This window comes from Equus asinus, chromosome 3 (assembly GCF_041296235.1).
Source record: "Equus asinus isolate D_3611 breed Donkey chromosome 3, EquAss-T2T_v2, whole genome shotgun sequence".
NCBI lineage: Eukaryota > Metazoa > Chordata > Mammalia > Perissodactyla > Equidae > Equus > Equus asinus.
The window spans coordinates 122,263,688-122,291,379 of record NC_091792.1 but is presented as its reverse complement, the minus strand read 5'-3'; the positions used below and the strand labels follow the sequence as shown (position 1 = coordinate 122,291,379).

The 27,692-nt window shown below is 40.6% G+C and overlaps 1 protein-coding gene across 3 annotated transcripts in view; it reads right to left on the bottom strand.

Annotated features, from left to right (window-relative positions):
* Nucleotides 1–1,194: 1,194 nt before the first annotated feature.
* LRRC66 (leucine rich repeat containing 66) overlaps nt 1,195–27,692 on the bottom strand; it is a 30,434-nt gene continuing 3,936 nt past the window's right edge. For 2 of the 3 annotated variants that reach the window (XM_070505889.1, XM_014862339.3), the window contains exons 3-5: nt 12,484–12,653; nt 5,654–5,843; nt 1,195–4,411 (exon numbers count right to left, since the gene is read on the bottom strand). In XM_070505889.1, the coding sequence (XP_070361990.1) occupies nt 2,085–4,411; nt 5,654–5,843; nt 12,484–12,653 (2,687 nt within the window). In that variant the 3' untranslated portion in view covers nt 1,195–2,084. Of the gene's footprint in view, nt 4,412–5,653; nt 5,844–12,483; nt 12,654–16,535; nt 16,828–27,692 lie in introns of all 3 variants that reach the window. The other variant, XM_044765952.2, reaches the window with a different exon arrangement.

Sequence of the window (27,692 nt, the reverse complement as noted above, 5' to 3'; positions counted from 1 at the left end):
CTGAGCTAACATCTGTGCCCATCTTCCTCCACTTTATATGTGGGACACCTGCCACAGCATGGCTTGCCAAGCTGTGCCATGTCTGCACCCGGGATCTGAACCAGTGAACCCCGGGGTGCCGCAGTGGAATGTGTGAACCTAACCACTCCGCCACCGGGCTGCCCCCCCGCCCCCTGCCCCCTGCCCCGTGCACTTTTTTGAGGGAGCTGCCGGTGGTGTCTTCTTCCTTGGATTTTGGTGTGGAAGGGACTGGAGCGTGCTTATAGCCTGCGGGAAGCAGCCATTAGGTGGAGAAGGCTGAGAAGCGCCGGAACGGGAAACGTGAACGGGTCCATGCCGGGACTGCAGCAAGAGCAGCGGCAGGGGGGAACAGTGCCCGCGGAATGCTGGTTTCTTCTTAGATTGGAGGAAAGTAGTGAGTGTAGATTTAAATGTAAAAGTGCTTACTGCTGTGGGGCAGGGGAGTGAGGGAGGTATTTCCTAATAGCTGAAATTTTCTCAGTGAAAGTTTAAGGACAAGGAATTTCAAAATAGCCCTTGTGCACAAGGAGGGAGAAACTGATCAGGGACTAGGGAAGGCCTCAGGTCTGCTGAAATAAATGATGGCTGTAAACGCTGTAAAGCAGAATATAGAATGTGTGGTGCAGTGCCAACGTCACGAGATGAAGTTGGAAAGGGAGGATGTGTTTAGATTATGGAACTTGGTCTTTATCTAGGCAATGGGGAGTTATTAAAGGTTTTTGCATAGTAGAGAGATGCACAGGATATAAGATCATTTGGGAGTGAGCAGGGTCAAGGAAAAGTACTACAGGTCACAAAGAGGCCTTAACATAATCTAGGTGCTAGCCAAGGACGTGCCTTCTTTGGGGGTTGAGAGCAGAGAGTACAAAGTCAAGAGTTGCTGAGGAGCTAGATCCCTCACAGGACTAGTGCTAATGCCAACAGTTGGATCCTTCGGGTCCTTCCCAAAACTCACAATCACCTTCCGTCTTAGTCTACCCTCAATAAATGTACCCTCTAAGTAAAAACAGGGTGCTGTCTATGCAAACACTGGTTTCCCACAAATTGCCTAGCCCCCATCCAGACTGTCATACTTAAACATCTCACTGTATAGATCGACACACAGACACTTCCACTGCCTAGAGCTTAGAGGCCACTCAGATTTAGGAAATGAAAGAGAAGGAGTCAGAGATAACTCAGAAGTTTTAACCGGCTTTACTGGGTGGATGTCATGACACTATTGACCAAGAAAGAGAACGTGGGAGATCACATTGGTGAGGAAAAGGAGGAATTTTAGGTCCCAGAAGGCTCTATGTGGATTTGGACAACTGGGTTGGAGAAGGTGAGTCTGGAGCTTGGGAAGGACATTGGTCTTGTCATGCAGACCTGGGCCTCATGTACAGAGCTGCTCATGAGGCAGTGGGGTCCAAGGAGAGAGGTAAAGGGATGCAAAGGAAGACTGGGAATAGACCTTTGAGGAATGCTCTTTAAGAGGGCAAGCAGGAGGGGCTGGCCTGGTGGTACAGTGGTTAGTTTGCACGCTCTGCTTCGGTAGTCTGGAGTTTGCTTGTTTGGATCCCGGCCATGGACCTACACACTGCTCATCAATCAATGCTGTGGAGGTGTCCCATATATGAAATAGAGGAAGATCGGCATGGATGTTAGCTCAGGGACAATCTTCCTCACCAAGGAAAAAAAAAAAGGCAAGCAGAGGAGGAGTGTCAGGAAGGAAAAGGAGAAAATGTTAGAGAAGCAGGAGGCTAAACAGGAGAACACAGCTCATGAGAGCCCAAATTGGAGAGTCACACCGAGGAAAGGTTAGTCAAGGATAATGGTAGAGTACCTTTTTCTTTGACAAAAAACTTCACTTCTCTTCTTGAAAATTGATTTTTAATTTACATTTAGTTCTAGAAAATGGTCCCTCTTTTAACATAACTTATTAAAAAATATTTAGGATTGTTCTGAATCCTTCCAATTTTGCAGTTTCACAATAAACCTCCAAAAAGTTGTGCTGTTCTTTGTGCAGACTTTGTAAAAATCTGTCCAGCAGTTCCATCTAAGTGCTTCAATCTGTACTAAAAATGTTATTTGAATTCCCTTTGACTTTCAAGTTGAACATCCTTGTCTTCGTCATAGTAACATTGGTCCTCAAGTAGATCGTCAACTCCCATTGAGTTGCTCTGGGTCTGCATATGAGTATAAAGATTAGAATCATCTTTTTCTGACTGCAACAGATTCTCCTGTGAGTATTTACCCCAGTCTCTATCACTGAAGGGCTCCTGTGATCTTAGTGAACTGGCGTCATTTGCAAGCTCTGGTAATAATGGTATCTGGCTCTTGGAACCATCTTCAAAATATTCGCCCCCTCCTCTTTCACCCTGAACAGCAGATTCATCACCACAGAATTGGAACAATTGTGTTTGGCTTATAACTCTTCTGGAATCATGGTCCTCGGGAGGACATACAAACCTCTCGTTTGCATCAGTTTCCATTAGGTTGGAATTCACGTTGGCCTCTTCAAAATCTTGTTGTGAAGGTCTTAAGTTTTCCCCAGTTGTGATCTTGAAGGGACTATGGTTTCGAGCTGTGTCTGTTTCCTGAATGAAAGTTTCATCCTTACAAGTGTTTGAGTCTCTTTCACGACAGGCACTCTTACTAGGATCTGAGGGAACTTCGTCAGAACGAGGTGGTGTTTGTGGTAAAATATCCACATATGAAAATTCTAAGTCTTTAAGTGAGTAAAGCCACTCTCCCACCTCAGGTTGAAGAGCTGTGACCCAATCATGACTGAACTCCTCTGGAGTCTCATCAGTGAAAGGACTATTGCCCAGTGACTCGGGCAAGGTCAATGGATCCTCAAATTTATTGGTGTTAGAGGCACTTTCCAGATGAGTTTCACGCCAACCAGAGTCTGGACCAGAAGTTAGAGGTTTCTCAAAATGATCTTCTTGATTCTCACATTTCCCCAGAACCTTCTGGAAGGTGATGTCATTGTCAAGACTCTCTAATGACATAACATTGTCCTTGCTCATTCCTGAGTCCTGGTCCTCTGGGGCCTCACTGGCTCTACGGCTCTCCTCACCATGTGCCTCTTCTTCAGTCATATTTCTTGCATCCTCTGAACTTATTGAACTTAGAGTAAATAAAGACCCCTCATCAGAATCGTAGTCGGTGTCCAACTCGTACTGAGTGTCAGGAGGGTGTTCCTGCCCTGGTTCCTTTTTAGTAGGAGTGACATGCAGGTCCCTCCCCCATCCTGGAGGGAAGACGGGTGGGGATGGGTCTGTATCTTCTGGGTCACTGAGTGTGACTGCACTGTAGTAGGTGGAAAGCTCTTCCTCAGCACTGGACCCCTTGAGCCTTTGCTGCTGTGTGCTCAGCAAATTAACGTAAGTGCTTGCTTGCATTTCTTTAGAGAACTCTGAGGGTAATTGTTCAGTGCCCCCTCTTCCCTCATGCTCTCCAGTCCTCTGTGCTTTCGGATGTGTTAGCATTTGCGAGAGAGAAGCCGTTGTTTCTCTCAACAGTGGTGGGTCTAATTCACTGGAATCATTATGGATTGAGCTAGAGACAGTTTGCGACCTGCCCACTACTGCAGGGACGCCCAGTGACAGCTCACTGAGAGGATCTTCCTGGGCTACAGTTTCATAATTTATTTCTCCAAGAATAGCATTGCTGTAGATGTGGTCCTGTGCAGCTGAAGATCGTGCATTCTGATCAGCATTTGGCTGTCCGCGGAGAAGGGCCCCGGCTGCACTGTCACTTGGAAGCATGTAATCCTTGCTACTTCCTGCCCCGTTGTTGTCGTCGAGTTGTTCCCTGCTCTGCCGACTGTCAGGCTCCTTTCTGCTCGTGTTCAGGGTTCTATCAGGAATGATGGCGGCATGTGGGCTGGCTCCTGTCACCAAGAAAGAGTCTTGGTTCTCATAGAGCTTTAGATCACAGCAAGGTTGGTGCTGACCTACCCTTGGGTGCTGCGTGTTCTCTGCAGCTTCCACGTCATCGCAGAAGCCCTCGTTTGAATACGCAGTATCGGAACCAGGGCCTTTCTTCCGGCATCTCTGTTGCCACAGCCTGTCAACATAAGGCCTTGCAAAAGCCCCCAGGCAGAAAGCCACAAAGAATGTGATGAAAACCGCCAGACAGACGGCCAGGGCAAGGTCCTGGGAAGCGTCTTGCTTTCTATCAGGAGTTTGCACATCATCCCCGTCTCTCCTGACCCGTCTTGGCAGCTGTCTCTGCATGGCATCGTCCTTCCTCCCCAGTGGGGAAAAGTGCGTGTACTGCCCTTCCCGGGGCCTCTCGGCTTTGCTCATCACGAGACTTCTCATAGGATTCAATTCAGTGTGAGGAAGGTGAGTCTCCCTGGAAATTCTCCTTTTGGGAGTCCACCAATATACCTTCTCAGTCCCTGAAAATAGGGGATAAAAAACACATACTGAGTGGGCATTGAAATAAGATTCCAGTGGTTTTAAAAGCTTCCATGGGTCCTGCTCAGTCCTGATCTGGCTGTATTTAAGCTCTTTATTACATGATGATAAGCAGCTTTACTGATGGATTGGCTAATGCCAATAATATGTACATGCTCGGTGTGTGTTTACACACGGCCATCAGGCTCGGGTCTGCTGCTCATGGGCCTAGGAGGCCGTATGTTCCTTAGGCTTCTTGCCTCACTGCTGCCCATGGAAGGAGAAACCCAGAATGGAGGGGCAGCCACACCACTTCTCCTTCCTCCACAACCTCACCTACTGCACGTTTGCAACAACATTCCATCAACCCTCTGCAAAGTCTGCCTCAGCCCTACTCATGTTTGCAATATCATTTCCTCACCATTCTCCAGTGTCGGTAAGCAGCAAACATATTCAGGTTTCTCTACTGGTTCCTGACCTTCTGTCCTCCACACTCAGAAGGCTAGTTATGGCTTTTAGAGAGGATGAAATAAGTGTGGCTGACAATATTCTCTATGATCTTCACGGATTTCTACTAAACCTGGTAAGCAGGGCTGTGTTTCTCCTTTGAGGCCAGTCCCGAATAGAACAGAGGCCAGGACTCATTTAAAAAAAAAAAAATCTGACTGTCTCCCCCACAGTTAGTTCTGAGATTTAGCCGAGAGAGTTAACAGTGAAAAAAGCTTCCAGAATGTTCAACTCCGTAACATATTCTAGCTCTCCGGGAGAGTGGCAGAGAACAAATCAAAGAAAAATATGCTTTTGAAATATGTGTGTTTTGTGTATGTACACGATTACACTTTCAGAGGGTTCGCAAGGATTTTAAATAACCGTGGCTCAAGTTTTAAAAGTTCTCTCTTTGATTGATTATTTGTTAAGAATTAGGATAAAAACATGACCTTTTGAGGCTTTAGGGAAAAATTCTCTCCTTGTGAAATTTCTGTTTTTGACCGAATCCAGTGGTTTCGGAGCTATCTGAACTAGGTTTCTTGGACCACGTGAGGAAAGTCATCCATGAACAGAGGACAACAGGTAGGTACCAGTGACTGCTCTGCGATGCAGCCCAGGGCTGGCTAAGGAACGCCAGGGATCAGCACCCTTGCTTTCAGGGGCCCTGTCATTGTTTCAAATGAGACTAAATTTTTCATGTGCTTGTTTCAGTTTAAATGGAACCATTTCAGAGAGAAGAGGCACCACTGACTGACCTATAGACTTGTTGCAAATTTCATTCCACTTTTTCCTCCAGGATTCAGAAATGAAATTTTGGAAGACTGCCACGTTATAGTCACACTCCCACTGGTTATCAGCCAAGTCAACCTCCAGATGGGGAAATTCTAGAGCAATGATCATCATCGGAAGGATGGTGGTCAGAGCATTGTTGCTGAGGTCCACAACCTGTTTGAGAAGAAACAAATTTAGGACAGTCTGTGAATAAGGACATTTAGAGACAAAATAAATGGGTTACAGATATTGCTTACACCTCAGTGGATGCAATATGAAGTTGGCATGCATTTGAGTGTCGGAGAATATTGGGTTTAAATCTCTGCTCTGCCCCTAATAACTCTGTGAGCCTCAGCAAACTGTTTATTTTCTCTGAGCCTGCCTCCCAGGGTTTTTGTAAGAATTAAATATATGTGAAAGCTTTAAGAGTGGTGCCTATCTTACATACCCAATCATTTCCCCTTCCTTCTCTCCTATGAGTTATAATTTGTACTGTGAGATAAAACCTAGGCTCCCTGTTGTTATCAAGGTCTAGATTAAATACCAGCGCTGGAATGTCTAGAAACTCTGTGATCTTGGAATTGACAGAAGATACTGGATGATGAGGACAAAGAACACCAAAGAACTGTGGTTGACCAGAAGTAGCAAAGGGAAATCTTTTGCATCAAGTATTATCTCAAGGGTAGCAGTACATTTATCTCCCTCCATGTCTACTCAGTATATACAACATGACTAATTTTTCTAGTCTAATCAGAAATGAAGGGGAAACCAGGGAACAAAAAGGATTCAGTGGCTCTGGAAACGCAGAGCAGGACCTGTTGAAGGTGGGTATAGCAGTTGCCTGACACGACAGGGAAAGCATAGTTAGGTGTAGCTCCAGTTACCTTTCGCAGAGCACTGCTGTGGACCAGGCATTCTACTGGGTGTCTTACATACGTTATGGCTAATCCTCCCGACAATGTCCTCATTTTCCCATTTACAGGAGGAAACTGGGCTGGGTCTCACAGTATATCCCACACAGCCCCTATGACTAGGGCCTGGGACAGAGCAGGTGCTCAGTAAATAATGGAGAAAGGAATGAATTAATGAAATTGCAGAGTTGTGATCTGACCAGGCTTCACAGCTGTGTGCCCTCCACTCCGGAATATACCCTCCGGAGCCTGGGCTCCCACTGCACTGGAGCGAGGATCTGGGGGGAAGAGGCCGGAGCAGGAGGCACCAGGGTCAGGTAATGGGGTTTGGAGAGGGGCAGGTGGTTAGTAGAAGAAGAGAAAATCATAAAACAGAGCACACAAACCTTCTTGGGGGAAAAAAAGGAAAAGAGAGCCATGGATGAAAACCAAAAGGCCGTATGTTATCAAGGCCAGGTGTTTTAGAAACATCGGTGAGAAAGCAGCATTGACATCTTAGATTACATAAATTCCTAAGAAGAGCTGATTCAAACAAGCAATCAAACAGCACCGTAACCCAGACCATTACATGTAGCGGCAGAATTCTCCCTGAATTTAGGTCGGGAGAGTGACCTTTCCAGTGTTGAGTAACCAAGCAGTCTCGACTCTTCTGATTCTAGTACCAATTCCGACATGTAGACTTTGTCCCCACACATTAGGCAATTCCTAGACACCGGCTGAGTGTCCCACAATTCAACCCGCTTCTGGCGCTATCTCCTTGGAAATAGTGTTACATCTCACAAGTTAAGGGCTCAGTCCCACAAAACTGCCCCTTTACCCCGATACTTTAGATGCCAATCACAAGTTCAGGTTATCACCTCTGCTTCTGACCTACCGACTATAGATCCGAGGTCCCAACGATATCCTCCTTGGGTTCAAGCAATTTGCTAGAGTGGTTCACAGAACTCAGAGAAAGATTTTACTCACTAGATTAGCAGTTTATTATAAAAAAGATATAACTCAGGAACAGCTGGGTGGGTGAGATACACAAGGCAAGGTACAGGGAAAGGGTGTGGAGCTTCCATGCCCTCTCTGAGCCTGCCACTTTCCCCACATTTCCACGTGTTCACCAACCTGGAAGGTCTCCAACCCATTCTTTTGGGTTTTTATGGAGGCTTCATTACATAGGCAAGATTGACTACTTCATTAGCCATTGGTGGTTGACTCAACTTCCAGCGCCTTTCCCCTCCCTGGAGGTCAGGGGGGCGGGACAGAAAGGCTTTCTAATCCAGGGCTAGCCCCGCTGGCAATCAGCCCCCCTACTTAAGTGCTTTTCCAAAGTCACTTTCTTAACATAACAAAAGACACTTTTATGGCTCTCATCATTTGGGAAATGTCAAGGGTTTTAGGAGCTCTGTGCCTGAAAAGGTGACAGAGACCAAATATATATTTCTTATTGTAAATCACAATATCACAACTCCCAAAGGAAAGGTGCCAAAAATAGGAACTAGGTGACTGGGATTGGGAAGGAAAAAACCTTTGCTTTGGCCTGGCTTGGCCTAGGATCAATAGCTTTCTTATTTACCCTTCCTCAACAAGAAAGTAAAATATTGTAACGTTTTTCAGGTAGTTGAAACCTGCAGAGAGTTAGCCATTGGTGATTAAGTAGCTAGGAACTAAAGGTTTTTTCCTTTTTGCAATTACTGATTATGGCCTTTAGCTGTTTACCCGCCCATTGTTAACTGTGCTGCTTAGGAAATATGCTCTCTGACTCCCACTAGGCTCCTATAGATAACATCTCCCTGGAGCCTGGGTCACCATGGTAATGGGTGTGTGAGCTGTGCTTCAGGAATTAGAACCCCTTTGTCCACTCCAGGCCAGCTGAGACTGATGAGGATTACTTTGGGCTGGTTACTTTTAAAAATTGAAGACAGGAGGGAAACTGAAAAGTAGAATTTGCTTGCCCTTTGTTAAGAGACATTTACATTTGTAAAGAAAATCTCCATCTGTGAGGGTGTCTCCCTCTCTGCACCAGGAGGAAGGGGGGATGACCTTATCTCTAGAAACTCTTAATGGGGAGGCAAGGACTGAAATCTGCATAATAATCTTGCTCTTGTTTCCTGTACTTGTCTGGTAACCTCATGTAACTGACCCCCCCCCCCCCCCCCCCCCCCCCCCCCCCCGCCGCCAACATCCTCCTTTGTCTTTAGCTGAAGATGATATTTAAGGTGGTGGCTTCAACCATTTACTTAATCTGATCTGATTCTTATCTAAAGTTATAGGACCACCCAATAACCAGACCCCACCTGCACTGATACCATTTTAATGACTTTTTTCTTTAACATATTCTTTCCTTTGTCTTGTAAGGAGATAACTCACATACCTATGCCTTAAATTAGCCCGACCCTCAACCCATGTTTTTGCAGCTCTTCCTGCCCATGGGTCCTGTCCCCATGCTACTCCATGCTATTCTCTGAATAAAAGAGCACTACTGCCAGGCCTTGAGAGTCCAAGAAATCTTTCTTTCAACTCCTCGACTCACTGAGCCAGCACTAGAGACCACTAACTCATCAACTGGGCCCAAGCAGATGTTGGATTGGGGACCTTTTGATGTCAAGAGGCTAAAAATTCTACCCTCTGATCATGCTAATACTGCCATTTTGTGAACACGCATCCTATGAAGAGGCATGAAGTCTGACTATGCTTGTGCAGATCATCAATTACCTCACCTCTCCTCACCTCCAATAACTTCTCTCCACATTTCAGACCATCTTGCCCCCATCCCATAAATATCTCTTGAGTCCCTATTTTTGGAGAAGCAGATTTGAGACTCATGCTCTTGCTTCCACACATGGCTATGGAGTATTAAAGTGTGGCTAGTCCAAATGGGATGTGTGGTAAGTGTAAAATACACACCAGGTTTGAAGGCTTAGTAGGAAAAAGTGAAGGTAAACTATCTCAGTAATAATTTTTATATTAATTACATGTGTACAAGATGATATTTGGGTATTTTGGGTTAAAAATATATTACTGAGTGAAATTCACCTGCTTAATTTTACTTTCTGAATCTACTTACTAGAATATCTAAAATAGCATATGTGGCTCACATTATGTTTTTATTGAAAGATACCAGCCTACATAAAGAATGGAGTTCAGGGGGTCAACTTGGTGGTGTAGTGGTTAAGTTTGTGTGGTCCGCTTTGGTGGCCCAGGGTTTGTGGGTTCGGATTGTAGGGGAGGGAGACATTTCCTCTACCCTCTCTGGGTTCATCTGGCCAGAGAATGAATTAAATTCACACGAGACAGAATAGCAGGAGAAAATTAAACAAAGCTTTATAACATGTATACATGGGAGAGGCTCAGGCAAGCTGAGCAACTTGCCAAAATGGCTGAAGCCCTCACCTTAAATATCATATCCAGCTAAAGACAAAGGAGGATATTGGGGGTGGGGGGAATCAGTTACAGGAGGTTACCAGAAACAGGAATAAGATTATTATGCAGATTTAAGTCCTTGCCTTTGGTATTGATTAAGAGTTTCTAGAGATAAAGTCATCCCCCTCTTCTTCCTGGTACAGAGAGGGAGGGACGTTTACAGATGGAGATTTCCTTTACAATGTAAATGTCTCTTAACAAAAGGCAAGCAAGTTCCACTCCTCAGAGCCTCCTTCCCTGTCCCAGTTTATCAAAAGCAACCAGCCCCAAATAATCCTCATGCCAAAGAGACATATCTTGGCATGGCCAAGACCAGACCCCCACAGGATCTTGGGTATGGACCTACACACCGCTCAACTCATCATCGTGTTGTGATGGTGTCCCACATACAAAATAGAGGAAGATTGGCACAGATGTTAGCTCAGGGCCAATCTTTATCACCAAAAAACCCCCAAAATAAACAAAAGAATGGAGTTCAATTTCATTTTTCTGCATGTATTTCTCCAGTTTTCCCAGCACCATTTGTTGAAGAGACTATCCTCTCCCCCTTGGGTGCTCTTGGCTCTCTTGTAGAATATTAATTGACTATAAATGCTAGGATTTAATTCTGGGCTCTCTATTCTGTTCCAGTGGTCTACATGTCTATTTTTGTACCAGTACCATACTGTTTTTACTACTGTGGCTTGTGGTATAATTTGAACCTGGGAAGTGTGATACCTCCAGCTTTATTCTTTTTTCTCAGTATTGCTTTGGCTATTCGGGGTCTTTTGTGGTTCTACACAAATTTTAGGATTGTTTCCTCTATTTCTGTGAATAATGTTTTTGGTAATTTGATGGAGGCTGCTTTGAATCTGTGGATGAGACAGCATTGGGTAATAGGGTCATTTTAATAATATTTATTCTTCCGATCCATGAACACAGAATGTCTTTTATTTGTTTGTGTCTGCTTTGATTTCTTTCAGCAAAGTCTTATTGTTTTTCATTGTACAGATCTTTCACTTCCTTGGTTAAATTTATTCCTAAGTAATTTATTGTCTTTTATGCTACTGTGAATTGGATAGTTTTCTTTCTTTCTTTTTCTGATGTTTCATCGTTGGTGTAAAGGAATGCCAGTGATTTCTGTAAGTTGATTTTGTAACTTGCCACTTTACTGAAATCACTGATTCATTTCAACTGTTTTTTGATTGACTCTGGGATTTTCTGTATATAAGATCAGCACATTATGCTAAGCGAGATAAGTCAGACAGAGAAAGATAAGTACTGTATGATATCACTTATATGTGGAATCTTAAAAAAAAAAAAGTCAAACCTATAAAATGACAGAGAGTAAAATGGTGGTTCCCAGGGGATGGGGGTTGGGAGGATGAGACTGATAGCGTTTAAGGGTGCAAACTTGTAATAAGTAGTAAGCCATAAGATCTAATAAGCCACAGAGATCTAAAGCACATGAATATAGTCAATAATACTGTACTATAATGATGTTATGTGATATTGTTTCAATGGCAATCATATTACAATATATAAATGTATCAAAGTAATGCTGTACACCTTAAATTTACAAATTGTAATGTGTCCAATTGATTAAATGAAAAAATAAATTAATTTAGTTCACCAAGCCAAAAAAAAAAAAAAGAATCGGGGTGTGTGATGGAGGTTAGGGGGAGGGGACTAAATCTTCTCCTCAGCTGTCTCTAGGTGCCACACTGGAGGCCACCTGGGTGTTTCTGAGGGAGCCCTGAGGGGAGATTTTACAGTATCCCCTCAAAGAGGAGGCGGGTGGAGAAAATAGCTTGGAGAAGGGGCGGCAGCTGCCAAGACTGGAGCCGGGCTGTGGGGGTTCCCCATCCTCACAGCTGTCAAGACTGCAGTGAGATTAACTGCAAGGTGCCTGGGAGACGGGCCCTACGGCTCCAAAGGGTGACCTGGGTGCCCCCAACATGGGTCTGACATTTACAACAGTGGGTGGTATGGGGTGAGTGCTCTACAAGAATGAGCTCTTAGCGTTGTCATTTGTGTTCTGTACCCAATTGTGGTATGGAAGCAACAGGTCATTGGCCTTCAGAGGCCCATACAGTCCTGGGTTGTTGACATCTCAGCATCAACCATGTGTTCCAGATTGCGTAAGACCCCAGGAACCTCTGACTGACCTTGCGGCTCTGTGATGGAGCCTCACTAATAACTAAGATTTAATTTCTTCATAACTGGTAAGTGGAAACTTGGAGTTAGGTTTAATTTGATTGAGAAGAATAATGTGCCAATTCTTGCTGTGGAGTATTATGTTCGAGTAAAATTCATGTCCATTACAGAGGCTTTTGATTTTTGAGGCAAGTGAGAGACTTCAGCGATTTTAGGGGAATCTTAAAATAGACTTCTGTTTTTTGATTAATAGCCAGTACTGCTGGGTGTGAAGAAATTCTTTCATGGAAATATTCATCTAACGTAATTGCCCATATATCTGCATATTTGAAATATTATTAAAATTATTTTATAACCTGTAATTTTCTGAGGTCCTTGAAGCCTTCTGGATGAATTCTGAATATCCTGTTGCTCTGTAAGTTGAGGTTCTCCAGTCGCAGGCAGTTATGAAAATCAGATGAACCAATTTGCGATATCTTATTGAATGACAGATCCAAACTCTGTAATGACTTCAGCTTCCACAGTCCTGTTTAAATTAAAAAGCAAACTAAAATATAAACTGATGATATTTACTGCAGCATTGTTTGTAATGGTGAAAAATTGGAGACAACCTAAGTGGTTCTCAACAGAGAAATGGTTAAACAAAGCATGGTATATTAATACTACAAAATACTATACAGTTTTAAAAGAGAATGAGGCTGATTGACATGAACTGATGGAACAGGAAGGAAAATGTTAAGTTGCAGAATAGTATTGAGTATGATTCCAATGTATTTGGAAAAACAGACCCATATGCAAACATATGCATATATTTTGAGTGAGCAGAGAAGAGGGCGTGGCAGGAGATGAACTAAGTAGGCTATCAGTAACAGTTACAATTAGGAGTAGGATGGTGGGGGGAGGTGGGGTGGGATAAAGAGGGAAATTTTGTTCTTATTTTATACACTTTTGAATTCTTTCAATGAGCATGTGCTAATTTCTTTCTTTCTTTCTTTGGTGAGGAAGATTGGCCCTGAGATAACACCTTTTGCCAATCCTCCTCTTTTTGCTTGGGGAAGATTGTCTTGAGCTAACATCTGTGCCAGTCTTCCACTGTTTTGTATGTGGGATGCCGCCACAGCATGCCTTGATGAGTGGTGTGTACGTCCGTGCCAGGGGTTCAAAACCTGCAAACCCCAGGCTACTGAAGCAAAGTGCTCTGAACTTAACCACTGTGTCACTGGGCCAGACCAAGCATATGCTAATTTTATAATGAAAGCATCAATTAAAAAAATCTAAATTTTATTGAAGGAGGTGATGAGTAAACATTTGTTTATTTGATTGAGCTATGGGTAAAACTGAATACCGTTTTGATGATTTATTTATATGGATGAGCTCTTTGAGTTTTAAAATGTTCTTATTCTATTTTATAGATATATTCTTTCTTATTGTTGATATTATAACTATTTCCTGGGCATTCTTGTATTTTTCAAAGGTAATAAGTTGTAGCTAGGTTTGTTTTCCAGCAAAATAATCTAATTGAGTTTTGGTCTCTGCCTTTGTGTTTCGCTCAGTTCCAGAGAGAAACCATTTGGCACTGAAAATAAAGATTGAGAAAGAGGTGCCAGTCATAGCAGTCTTCCAAATTTGATTTCCCATGTGAGTCTTGCAAGGAAGCTCTGCATTTTTACATTTCCTTCTGCTCTGTTCTCACATGTAGCCTGTGTCTTTGACCAACCACTACATAACAGATCAGGTTGGTTCATTTCCAGAAGGGTTTATTCCTTGCCTACTGTCTGCAAAGTATTTATCGTAAGACTGATTATGCAGAGATCATGACTTAATTGAAATGGCTGTACGTCTATGTCTCATGTTCATTTCAGTTGCACAGACTAAGCAAGAGATCTTTGGGACAACAGGTCAATTAAAACATTGTGAGCAGGCACTTGGTGCTGAGGACAAATAAGCATAGACTCCTTGTGTCTGATTGAGCAGTAAGACATACACATAAGAAAAATTACTGGTTATACAAAGCAGTTATACCCCACCATCCAGCTATAAAATTAACTGTTGTTTGTCTGTCAGATTCTCCATCAGATGGTTAGTCCCTTCAGGGCAGAATTCACATCTTTGTGAACTCCTGCAATGCCCAGAGTATAATATGCATTCAATAAGCCAGAGGTCACGGTGTTTGGCCTGTACAGATTTAAAAATTATTGAGCCAACAATAGAGATTCAATACAAAAGTTTGTATTTCCAGCTTCTCTTGAAAAATTGGAAGTTCCAGCTGGCGCAAGACGTTTGGCTGGAGCTGAATGAGGGCTGCCTGCTTTAGACAACACACGTGAAATATGATTTCTTTGTGCTCATATCTCTATCAAAAATAGGAAAACAAAGGATAGGCCAAGAAACCTGCATGTTTAAACAAGTGGGAGAGAACCAAGGCTGATATTCAGCTAGCATAAGCTAGTAAGAAATTCTTCCATATTGATTTGGGAATAGCCATTGCCGAGCCCCGTGTGCTGCCCCACTGCCTGAGGCATCTCAGTGTATCCCCCGTCCACTTCCCGCCCCCAGCAAGATTCTGTTCTATCACTACAGCCAGGAAGCATCCAACTGTGGCGTCCAGGCGAAAGGCCAATTGTTAAATACTTTGAACATAACCCCTGGAGAAAATGTATTTCTTTGTGGAGCAAAGAATATTCCTACAGGGGCTGGCTCCGTGGCCGAATGCTTAAGTTCGTGCACTTTGCTGCGGCGGCCCAGGGTTTGGATCCTGGGCGTGGACATGGCACCGCTCGTCAGGCCATGTTGAGGTGGCATCCCACATCCCACAACTGGAAGGACCTGCAACTAAGATATACAGCTATATACGGGGAGGTTGGGTAGATAAAGCAGAAAAAAAAAAAAAAAGAATATTCCTACATGTTTTAATATGTAAACATATAGGTTTGTGAGAAAAAGATGCAAGACAAGACATCAATATGAAAGAAGCCATAGGTTCCTTAACGTTTTCCTGATGTCTGCCTGGTGGCCTACATAAGAATGTGAACTTATGGTTCCTGCAATTTCTTAGTGCTTAATTGAATACATACTCTACGAGTTCAGAGGAGGGGGAGATCATGCCTAGCTTTTGAGTGAAGGGAAGAAAATAGTTTAAAACTCCTAGTTAATTGTGTACTCTTTTATGCTCTAAACATTTCACAGGCATCTCCTTTTAATCCTCACAAATCCCTGGGCGTTATTACCAGTTTGCAAATGACAAAACCTTGGTGCAGTGAAGTTAATTAAGAACTTGCCCAATGTCATGAGGGGTAGAGCTGTGGAGCTGGGACTGAAACTTAGATCTCTTAACCATTATCCTTTATCCATGCACATTTTGTACAGAAGAAGAAGGAAAAGATGAGGAAGGAGAAGGAGGAGAAGGAGAAGGAGAAGAAGGGGAGGAAGAAGAAGGGGAGGAGGAGAAGAGGGGGAGGAGAAGAGGGGGAAGGAGGGGGAGGGTGGAGAGGAGGAGGGGGAGGAGGAGGAGAAGAATAAGAAGAAGAAATACATGAGCAAGGCCATGAAAGATTACTTGAATTTAGAAAGAGGAAAAGGAGGCTGAGGGGCAGGGCTCTAGGCATAAGAATGGTATGGACCGTAGAATACATGAAATTGCCAAATATATATTGGGAGTTGTTTAGTGATTCTACTTGTCATGTAGTTAATAGGGTCCCAGAGAGGGACTTAAGATAGTGAGTTTGTTCCAGCTCTATTTGTGACTTTTGACGGGAATCAGGGAGTATCGCTTGAGGTCTCCATGCCTCATTGTTTCTTGCAGGTGGAATTGGGATCTGTCTTTGTCTCTGATCTTCAAGTATTCTGAGCTCAGTGAAGCCCAGGTGTAGTAGTTTAGATTATTGCTCGGCAAATATTCACTCTCCTGTGGGCACAGTATACTTCCTCATCCCATTGAGTTGAGTTTGACTGTGTGACTTGCTTTGGCCAATGAAATGTTAGCAGACATGATGTGAACAAAGATTTAAAATGTGCTAATGTGGTGGGGCTTGCTCTCTTGGCTTCTTGCAGGAATGCTGTGATGCAAAGAACATGCCCTGACTAGCCTGCTGATCCAAAGACAATGAGATATATGTGGAGCAGACTTGGACCCAACACGTGGCTCTGGAGAAATAGGTACAATTCCTTGAGGAATAAAAACTAACTGTATAAGAGTAAGGTTGGAGCTGCTCTTGGCTGCTGAAATATTTGTCTTATTTATAAAATCAAAGCCCTTGAGTGAGAACTGGCACATGAGTGCTACCAGCCTCAGATGACTGTGTGTGGATTATGCTGGACTAAATTTTGTAAATGCGGACATACTGTCTTGTGATACTGAGATGAAGATGAGACAGAAGCTGTTGATGGGCTAGCATCAAATATAGCTTACCAATTCTGGTCTGTGGAAAACCCAGGACATGATATCCAGCTGGTCCTGACTGAGTGGGTCTGGGGTGCTCTGAGGACAAGGTTTCAGGAGAAGAGCTCCTGATAAAGTAGTCTGATCTGGATGAATTCCAGAGATCAACTGCAGATGACATTCTGATCCCCACACAACAAAATAAATTCCAGCTGGATTAAAAGTATAGTCTGCTTGAAAAATTTTCTCAGACAATATTGCTGTCCGTGGGGTGTGAAGCACATGTAAATAAGAACATGGTGGAGTTGAACTTGAGGGGAAGCTGTTTTTGAGAATAAAAGCAAAGGAAGAAATTATAAAGAAAAATATTAATAAATTTGACTGCAAAAAATTAAATTGAATGTAGGTCAAGAATATCATAAAAGGAACACAGATAAGGATGACAGTAGATTTCTTACTGGAAACAATGCAAATTGAAGACAATGGAGCAAAATTTAAAAAAATACTAAAACAATTTTGCCAAACTAGAACTCTTTACTGAGTGACAAAATATTTTTAAAATAAAGGCAAATAAAGAATTTTCAGATATACAAGATCTGAAAGAATTCATCACCAGCAAACCCACACTAGAAGAAATGTTAAAGGATGTCTTTCAACTAGAAGAAAAACGAAATCAGATGGAAGTCTGGATCTCCACAAAAGAACAAAGAGCTCTAGAAATGGTAATTATGTGGGTTAATATAAATATTTTTTTCTCATCTAGATCTCTTTAAAAGGTAACAAACTCTTTAAAGCAAAAATAGTATAAAAATGTACTGTGGGATTTATAACATATGTAGGAGTAAAATGTATGACAGTACTAGTACAAAGCCTAGGAGAGGAGACTAATGTGCTAAGTTTCTTGTGTTATAGGCAAGCAGTCTAATACTACATAAAAATAATCCATGAGGGGCTGGCCCCATGGCCAAGTGGTTAAGTTTGCATGCTCCACTTTGGTGGTTTGGGGTTCGCTGGTTCAGATCCTAGGCATGGACCTACACACCGCTCATCAAGCCATGCTGTGGCGGCATCCCACATAGAAGAAGTAGAATGACCTACAGCTAGGATACACAACTACGTACTGGGGCTTTGGGGAGGAACAAAACAAAACAAAAAGGAGGAAGATTAGCAACAGATGTTAGCTCAGGGCCAATCTACCTCACCCCACTCCAAAAAATAAGAAAATAAAAAGATGAATAGGATACATGTAAACGGATGGAAAAAACAGCCTTTTCAACAAATGGTGCTGGAACAATTGGATATCCATATACAACAAAAAAAGGGCGGGGGGGGGGAACTTGGATCCATACCTCACATTACATCCTCACAAAAATTAACTCAGAATGAATCATAGATGTAAATGCAATACCTAAAACTATGATACTTCTAGAAGAAAACATAAAATATTTGTGACCTTGAGTTAGGCAAAAAAAATTTGAGATATGACACCAAAACACAACCCATCAAAGAACAAATGGACAAATTTAACTCCATCAAAATTGAAAACTTCTGCTCTTCAAAAGACACTATTAACAGAATAAAAAGACAAGCCACAGACTGGGAGAAAAATTTTTGCCAAGGATGTATCTTGCATCCAGGATACATTTTTTAAAACTCTCAAAACTCAATAAGAAAGCAAACAATCCAATTTTTTTTTTCTTTTGAGAAAGATCAGCCCTGAGCTGACATCTGCTGCCAATCCTCCTCTTTTTGCTGAGGAAGACTGGCCCTGAGCTAACATCTGTGCCCATCTTCCTCTACTTTCTGTGTGGGACACCTACCACAGCATGGCTTTTGCCAAGCGATGCCATGTCCTCATCTGGGATCCGAACCAGCGAACCCCGGGCCGCCCAAAGCAAAACGTGTGCACTTAACTGCTGAGCCACCGGGCCAGCCTGAGACCATATTTTTAAAAGAGTTCAAGACACGTAAAATATGTTCTTGGGCCAGGATGGCATTAAATTAGAAATCAATAACAGAAAGATCTCTGGGAAACCCTAGTTATTGGAAACTAATAACACTTCTAAATAACCCACAGAGAAGAAATCCAAAGGGAAATAAAGTATTTAACTACTCTTTTTTATTTTTTTATTTACTTTTGTTGTGAAAGACACAAACTACCACTACACTCACTCAAGAAGAAATAGATAATCTGAATACTCCTATATTATTAAAGAAAAAACTACACTTGTAGTTAAATACTTTCCCACAAAGAAAACTCCAGGTTCTGAGGGCTCCACTGAAGAACTATACCAAACGTTTATGGAAGATATAAAACCAATTCTAAACAAATTTTTTCAGAAAATTGAAGAGGAAGTATTTCTCAACTCCTTTTATGAGATCCGCATTGCTGTGAGAGCAAAACTAGACACTGACATTACAAGGAAGAAAACTACAATCCAATATCCCTCATGAACATAGATGCAAAAATTCTTAAAATTTTAGCAAACTGAATCCAACAATATGTAAAAAAAAAAATATAATACGTCATGACTTAGTGGAATTCAGCCCAGGAAGGCCAGTTTGATTTAACATTAGAAAATTTATATAATTCTCCATATTAACAGACTAAAAGTCATCTTGATTGATCCAGAAAAAACATTTGACAAAATCTAACATCTGTTCCTGATAAAAACTCTCAGCAAACTAGGAATAGAAAGAATTTCTTCATCCCAACACAGAGCATCCATAAAAAACCTATAGCCAACATCATACTTAACAGTGAAAGACTGAATGTTTTCCCCCATATATCAGGAAGAAGACAGGGGTATACACTGTAACTGCTTCCATTCAGCATTGTAGTGGAGGTTCTAGTCAGTACAATAGGCAAGAAAAAAAGCCATCCTGAATGCAAAGAAGTACACCGTCTTTATTTACAGATGTCCTGATTGTCTTTGTAGAAAATCCTGTGGAATCTACCAAAAAAAAAAAAAAAAAAAAAGAAAAAAAGAAAAAAAGACAGAAAAACAACAAGAACTGAAAAGTGAGTTTGGTAAGGTTGCAAGATAAAAGATAAATATATAGAAGGCAACTGTATTTCTACATACTAGGAATAAATAATCTGAAATTGAAATTTTAAAAATAATTTCATTTGAAACAGCATAAGAAATCTGAAATACATAGGGATAAATCTGACTAAATATGTGCAAGACATGTCTAGTGAAAACTACAGGACATTGTTGAAACTGGAGACCTCAATAAAAGGAGAGATGTACTATGTTCATGTATCAGAAGACCAACTATTGTTAAAATGTCAGTTTTCCCCAAATTGATCTATAGATTCAACACAGACCCAATAGAAATTCCAGCAGGATTTTCAGTAGAAATTGACAAGCTGACTCTAAAATTCATATGTAAATGAAAACAACCTAGTATAGTCAAAATAACTTTGAAAAAGAAGAAGGTTGGAGGACTTACATTGTCTGACTTTATTACAAAGCTACAGAAATCAAGATACTGTTGTATTGGTGTCAAACTAGACAAAGAGATCATTGGAAGAGAATAGGTTCAGAAATAGTCCCACTCATATTGATCTTTGACACGAGTGAAAAGCAATTCAGCGGAGAAAGAATCTTTTCAACAAATGGTCCTGGGACAATTGCATATCTTTAAAACTTCTATATGTTACTCACAACACACACAAAAATGAAGTCAATGGATAATAAACCTAAATGTAAAACCTAAGTTTAAAACTAAATGTATTTAGATCATAAACCTAAAATGTAAAATGTAAAAAAAGTAAAGTTATAAAACTTCCATAAGAAATTAGAGGAGAAAAATCTTGGTGATTTTCAGTTAGGCAAAGACTTTTTAGATATGACAATAAAACATGATCTGTACACTAACAAATTGGTGAATTGCACTTCATAAAAATTAAAAACTTCTGCTCTTTGAAAGATGTCATTAAGGTAAGGAATACCAAAGCCACAGATTGGGAGAAAATATCTGCAAATCACATATCGGTTAAAGGACTTGTATGCAGGATATATAAAGAAGTCTCAAAACTCAATAATTTTTTAAAAATTTAAAAATTGGCCAAAGATTTGTACATATCACCAAAGATATAGAGATGGCAAATAAGCACATAGAAAGATATTCAATATCATTAGTTATTAGGGAAATTCAAATTAAAACCACAATGATATACCACTATACATCCGTTGTATGCCTAAAATTAAAAAGATTGACCATACTTGGTGTGGGTAAGGATGTAGGACAACTGAACTTCTTCTACAGTGCTGGTGGGAATTTCAAATGTTACAATGACTTTGCAAAGCATTTTGGCGATTTCTTCAAAAGTTAAACATATACTTAACATCCAACTCAGCCATTCTATTCCTACATTATTTACCCAAGAGAAATGAAAGCATATGTTGCCACAAAGACTTTGTTTCATCATTCTTTTAACGTCAATGGGAACAGTAGTGAAGATCCCTCTTTCATCTCTGTATTGGCAATTTGTGTCTTCTCTTTTCTTGGTTAGTTTGCCTGAGGAATTATCAATTTTATCTTTTCAAAGAACCAGATTTTGGGTTTGTGGAGTTTCTCTATGTTTTCCTGTTTTAAATTTCAAGGATTCTACTGTAATTTTTATTATTTCTTTTCTTCTACTTCCTTTAGGCTTCCAAGCTCATCTTCTTAAATTTCCTACGGTTGAAGCTTATGTTATTGATTTTAGATTTTTCTTCTTTCCTACTGTATTCTTTTAATGCTATAAATTTTCCTCTAACCGTTGCTTTTGCTGCATCCCACAAATTTTAATAAGTTGCATTTTCATTTTAATTTAGCTCAAAATATTTTAAAATTCCTCTTGAGACTTCTTCTTTGATACATGCGTTATTTAGTTTCCAAAGATTTGAGGAGTTTGCAGCTTTCTGTTATCGATTTCTACTTTAATTCTGTTGTAATCTGAGAACATACTTTGTATGATTTCTATTCTTTCAAGTTTGTTAAGATGTATTTTATGGCCCAGAATGTGGCCTATCTTGGTAAATGTTTCATGTAAGCTTGAGAAAAATGTGTATTCTTCTGTTGTTGGAGGGAGTATTCTATACCTGTCAATTAGATCAAGTTGATTGATAGTGCTATTCAGCTACATCCTTATTGATTACCCGCCTGCTTGATCTGTCAATTGACAGGGGGATGTTGGTGTCTCCAACTATAATAGTGGATTTGTTTATTTCTCTTTTCAGGTCTGTCAGCTTCTCCCTCACATATTTTAATGCTCTGTTGTTAGGTGCATTCACGTTTAGAATTATTATGTCTTCTTCAAAAATTGACCCTTTTATCATTATGTAGTACCCTTCCTTATCCCACATAATTTTCCTTATTCTGAAGTCTGCTTTGTCTGAAATTAATACAGCTACTACACCTTTCTCTCGGCTAGTGTTTATCTAGTGGTTTATCTTTCTCCACCCTTTTAACTAGCAGCTTTATTCGTAACAGCCAAAAAAGATAGTCTATGTGTCCATTGACAGGTAAATGCCAAGTAGAAATCCACACAATGGAATTCTACTTGGCAATAAAAAGGAATGAACTATTAATACATACAACAACATGGAAGAATCTCAAAATGATTATGCTGAATAAAAGAAGCTACACCAAAAATAAAAGGAGATATTGTATAATTGCATTTATGTAAAATGATAGAAAATGCAAACAAATCTATAGTGACAGAAAGGAGATCAGTGGTTACTTGGGCAGGGGCGTGGGGATGGGTGGGAAAGACAGATTACAAAGGGGGATGAGGAAACTTTTGGGGGTAATGGATAGTTCATAATCTTGCCAATGGTGATGGTCTCATGGGTCAGTGTGGTTCAGAGAGTCAGAGGACAGATCAGAGTGTGCTCAGAACATGGAGGAGCAGGGGACTCCAACATTGTACACACCTATAGAAGTATGAACAGCGGTAACAAGATTGTTGATGAAAATTCTGAACTTCATAGAAACTCTGAACATTTGCAGAAAGAGAATGAAAATCACCTTCAGTTTACCCATTGTACTTGAAATCAAGGAAATGACCATTATGTCAAAGACTGGGATGGGAAACAGAATTAGAGACTCAGGATGATCCAAAGGCTAATGGGATACTAACCTTTTTTGAGCACCTGTTACATACCAGGAACTGTGAGAGATGTTTTGCATATATCATCACTCTGTGCCTTCCAGTTTTACAAACACTATCTCTAATCCTCACATCAACCCTGAATATATCATGATCTCTAGTTAAACATAAGGACCAGGAGGCTTTTATAGGTTAAGTGACTTCCTTGAGGTCAATAAACAAGTGAATAGAGTAACATAAAAGTTCTAAGAGTATAGAAGGAGAAGTATAAGAGTAAATAAGAGGACTGGGACCAGAACATGCCCAAGCATGGGGGAGGTTTTGAATGCACAGAGTTACAAGGGTATCCTATTATTCAACTCCCTTCATAATATCAAGCTAAGACCCTCAAGAACAAGGTAGACTTCTTCTGCAGATGGGAAGTAAGACTGTTACGTTCAGTTACTCTGCCCACATGAAGATTTTCCCTCTACCTCCAGTTTTAGAGAGTTGATTTTATTAAGAGAACTGGTGGAGTGCTACGAGACTTTGTTTGTTTAGGGTCTCTCAGGATAAGTTGGGAAATTTGAGTAAACTCTTCCATGAGACTTGGCTGCATTTCTCAATGGGGGAAAATGTGTTCTAAAAATTTTGCATGGTAAATCAATGTTGAGGGGGTACTCAGGTGAGTGAAAGAGGTCAGGAGGTGCATTAACAGCTGGGGTTTGGACATCAGAGGGTAGATTCCATGTCTCCAGAGAGGAGAGTTGAATGTTGGGAGGAAAATATGGAGGCATTTTTGTGGAGACGGAATTAGTTATTGAACTGCTTTCTGATGATCACATAGGCCACGGGAGGCAGGAATTTGATTAGCTTTTGCATTTAAGCGGCCAGAGGCAGTTTTATTATTTCCAAGAAATTATCTCAGTGACTATTAGAATAAACCCACAGAGGGTATGCCCAGACATTACACGACCTTAGAAATATTCCTTTGGACTATGAACTTCTTAAATGCTCTCCTAAGTGTGATGACCTGATAACATAAGTGATATTCAAGGGTTATGGCTTTAAGTTCAAAGAGTATTAAGAATTGGTTGGGGCTGGCCTGGTGGCACAGTGGTTAAGTTTGCATGTTCCGCTTCAGTGGCCCGGGGTTTGCCCATTTGGATCCCGGGTGCAGACATGGCACTGGTTGGCAAGCCATGCTGTGGTAGGTGTCCCACACAGAAAGTAGAGGAAGATGGGCATGGATGTTAGCTCAGGACCAGTCTTCCTCAGCAAAAAGAGGAGGATTGGCAGCAGATGTTAACTCAGGGCTAATCTTCCTCAAAAAAAAAAAAAAAAGCTAACTAAAAAAAAAAGAATTGGAATAGAGTGTGGAATGGTCCTAGATAAGATATTTGATTCATAAGGTCAGCCCTTAATGTTGTCAAATTTATACAGGTGAGCCAAAGACCTTGCCCTCTTAGCTTAGTGACAGACATTCACTTTGTTATTTTAGAAGCTGAATTGGCTTTGAGAACACTGGTTATTGGTATTTCCATAATCCAGTAGCAATCAGGATGAAATGTTTAATTCCCTACAAGTGAAAAGAATACATTTGTTTTTACAATATATCGATTATGTTCTCCTTACTTCACCAGTTTCAAAAGTCAGGTATTATTTCATCTTGTTTCTAACAAATTTATCTCTTGGGTTCTGGAATTTAGTGTGTTAATGTCAGGCTGTCACATCTGGTCTGTCACCCTAACTGGAATCCCAACAAAATGTTGGTCCTGAGATATTTCCAGGTACTCTGTGAGCACTCCGAAAATACTGCTTGATGAGGGTGGGATAGTCTAACTGGAGACCCATCCCATTGCTTTACATTTTTTAAAACTGATTTTTCTGTTATTAACGTTGCACTACAAAAGCATGGGAGGAAAGAGGAATGATTGTTAAGGTTAAATTCATGGCTAGCTTCTGTTTTGTAAATTGCATTGGCCGGCACCTCCTCTGGGTGTTTCCGCATTGGTGACGTCACAGCTGATTCTGAAGACAGGGGATCAGCTGTCTTTGGGTTAGTCAATGTGATATTTCACCCTTACCAAAAGTGGGCTTTCCTGAGTGAACGCAATTGTTTGTTGGCTCTGTAAACTGTCACCATTTTAAGACATGTGGGATGTGATTTACAAAGGCACACTTGTGCTACAAGGCCAGTTGCTTGGTGGCTGCTTTCTGAAATATCTCTAATTTATTACTATTTTAGATGAGAATAAACACCTGTATAAACAGTTAGACACAACTGATTCTCTGCTCGTGAATTATAGTGGGCTCGGAGTCTCATCTACTGTAACAGTTATTTAACATTTTAAAAGATAACTTGAGATTCAGACAAAAGCAAATTTATTTGTTTCTAACTAGACTGCTATTCTCAATTTGTGCCAAGAGAATAATAATAATGAATATTTGCAAACTACTTTACAAGCTTACGAAGTACTTTTCATATATTTTAATAGCTACCATTTATTATGCCAAATACTGTGTTAAGAAGTGAGGCTCCTGAGGTACATTTTTCCTTTAATCCTCACAACAATTCTATGAGTCAATATTACATTACCCAGATGTTACCTTTAAAGAGGCTTAGAATAAAGGAATCAAAAGAACAAAGGAAAGGTCAGAGATAGCCTGACACTCCAGGCAGCACCCTTCTCTTCCCAGCTTCCTCCCTCCAAAGTGGGATTTCAAAGTCAGAGTTACCCAGTCACAGAGTCATAAAAGGGGAAGGCATGTTAAAGGAGACTCAGCTTAGTAAAAATGGAAATGTATGATGATTACAGGAGAATAATTCAAATCACAAAATGCTATGGATAAAAGAACTCGGAGTTATATCCAATTCCATTGGACTTCCATCACCTATCTGTTTCATCCATCTCTCTACGGTTTCATTTGCTAGAATTCGAATAGAATTTCAGATACAAGATTTGCTCATTTCACTTCCTTTTTTTTTTTTTTTTTCTCCTTTGCAAGTTTAACATTTCTCCTGATATTTTGGGAGGCAGAAGTTTAACTTGGAAAAGGAAAGTGGGGCTATATCTACATTTTATAGGGATATTTGGTCCTCAAATGGAATTGCAGTTGCCCTAATCTCCAATTAGCTCTGGGGAATTCATCTGTCTTAAGGAGATATGCTCAGCATTTCTCTATTTGCTCTTGTGGTGGGATAGTATTTTGACATTGAATATTTTACTTCTATTTTCCTCGTTCCCTTTTTCTCAATTCAAGCTGAAAGTAGGCTCTGTGTTGATTGTCCCGGGGGAGGCATATTGCAAGGTAGAAAGCAGAGGAGTCTACTAGTCTTTCTGGCTTTTGTTTCCAAAGGCCTAAATCTTTAGAGGAAAGGAATTTCTAGAACTAGACACAGGGTTTTGAAGAAACAAAAAGGGGCAAGAATTTTCTCCAAACTGAAAAGACTGAAAAGAAATATTCTCTGGCTAGCAGGGGTAAGGGATACAAACACACACACACACACACACACACACACACACACACAGACTTTGATGCTTTGTCAGGGTATATGATTCTAGCGCTGTGGTACTAATCTGGGAAGAGTTAGAGGAGAGTCCATGAAAGATTGATTGAAAGTACCCCTACACCCCACTCACAACTGACCCTAGTAGAATGGGTGCTCAGAAGCAGAAATGATGTTGAGTTATAGACAATAGAAGGTTAGATCTCTAGTACACTTGAATTTGTGGGTTGAGATTCACCCCTACCATACTAGTTAAAAATATGTTATATCATATGGATATGTGTAGCTATAATGATGTTCATTAAAGAATTATAGCAAACAAAATGGAAATAATCTAAATGTTGTTTGATTAAGCCAATCATAATATATGTATATATGAAAACTATTCAACTATTTAAAACATTATTTATGAGATTGCTTAATTATATAAAGATGTTCAAAATAGTCTGTTATGAAAACATATTATGAAGTAGTGTGGAAAGTATGATCCAATTTTGGAAGAAATATATACATAGGCATAAAGAATAAACTTGGAGAATATATATATTACATGGGGGACCTTTTTCTTTTTTGCTTTTTCTCCCCAATCCCCCAAGTACATAGTTATATATTTTAGTTGTGGGTCCTTCTAGTTGTGGCATGTGGGACACCGCCTCAACATGGCCTGATGAGCGGCACCATGTCCACGCCTAGTATCTGAACCAGTGAAACCCTGGGCTGCCAAAGCAGAGCGCACGAACTTAACTGCCACGGGCCGGCCCCCTACCTGAGGGACTATAATTTTTCCTTTAGATTTTTCTTTAATTTCTAATGTTCTACAAATAACAGGTACTCCTTTTATAATAAGAACAATACCATAAAAATTATAAAATCCAATTAGTTTACACTCTACCCTGAAAATACTACACACTGCTTTTATGGAAAAGGTCAGGGAGAGAAGACTTCTCTCCTTCTCACACAATTCTGCTAATATGGTGACTGGGATAGTCATTCCTTCACCTGCCAGTCTATTATTGTCAAAATGATGCTTAAAACAAGACCAGAAGCTGGAGAAAGAGCAAAAAAATAAAAATGTGAAAGAACTGGAAAATGAGAAAAACTAAATATACATAATTTGGGATGGAGAAAAATGACAATATCCTTACACTTTCTTTTTTAGCATAGTGTCTTACATAAAGTACTTAGCAATTAGTGACCAAGACTAAAAACAAAGAAAGGAAATTGTCTAGCACTCCTGAATATAAGAAGGGCAAAGGAAGCTCTGGCTTATGAACCTTATACATTTTCTAAATAAAACATTGGTGGGGGCCAACCCCGTGGCTGAGAGGTTAAGTTCACATACTCTGCTTTGGCAGCCCAGGGTTTCACCGGTTCGGATCTTGGGCGTGGACATGGCACCACTCATTAGGCCATGCTAATGAGAAAAGGCAGAAAAAAAAAAAAAAAAGACTGGCAACAGTTTTTAGCTCAGGTGCCAATTTTTAAAACAAATAAATAAAAAATAAATAAATAAAACATTGGTGGATTAGTTAAGGAACTCCAACATTTAGATTATTGAATGTCAGAATGAATGAGAATTTATTATAATAGGAGG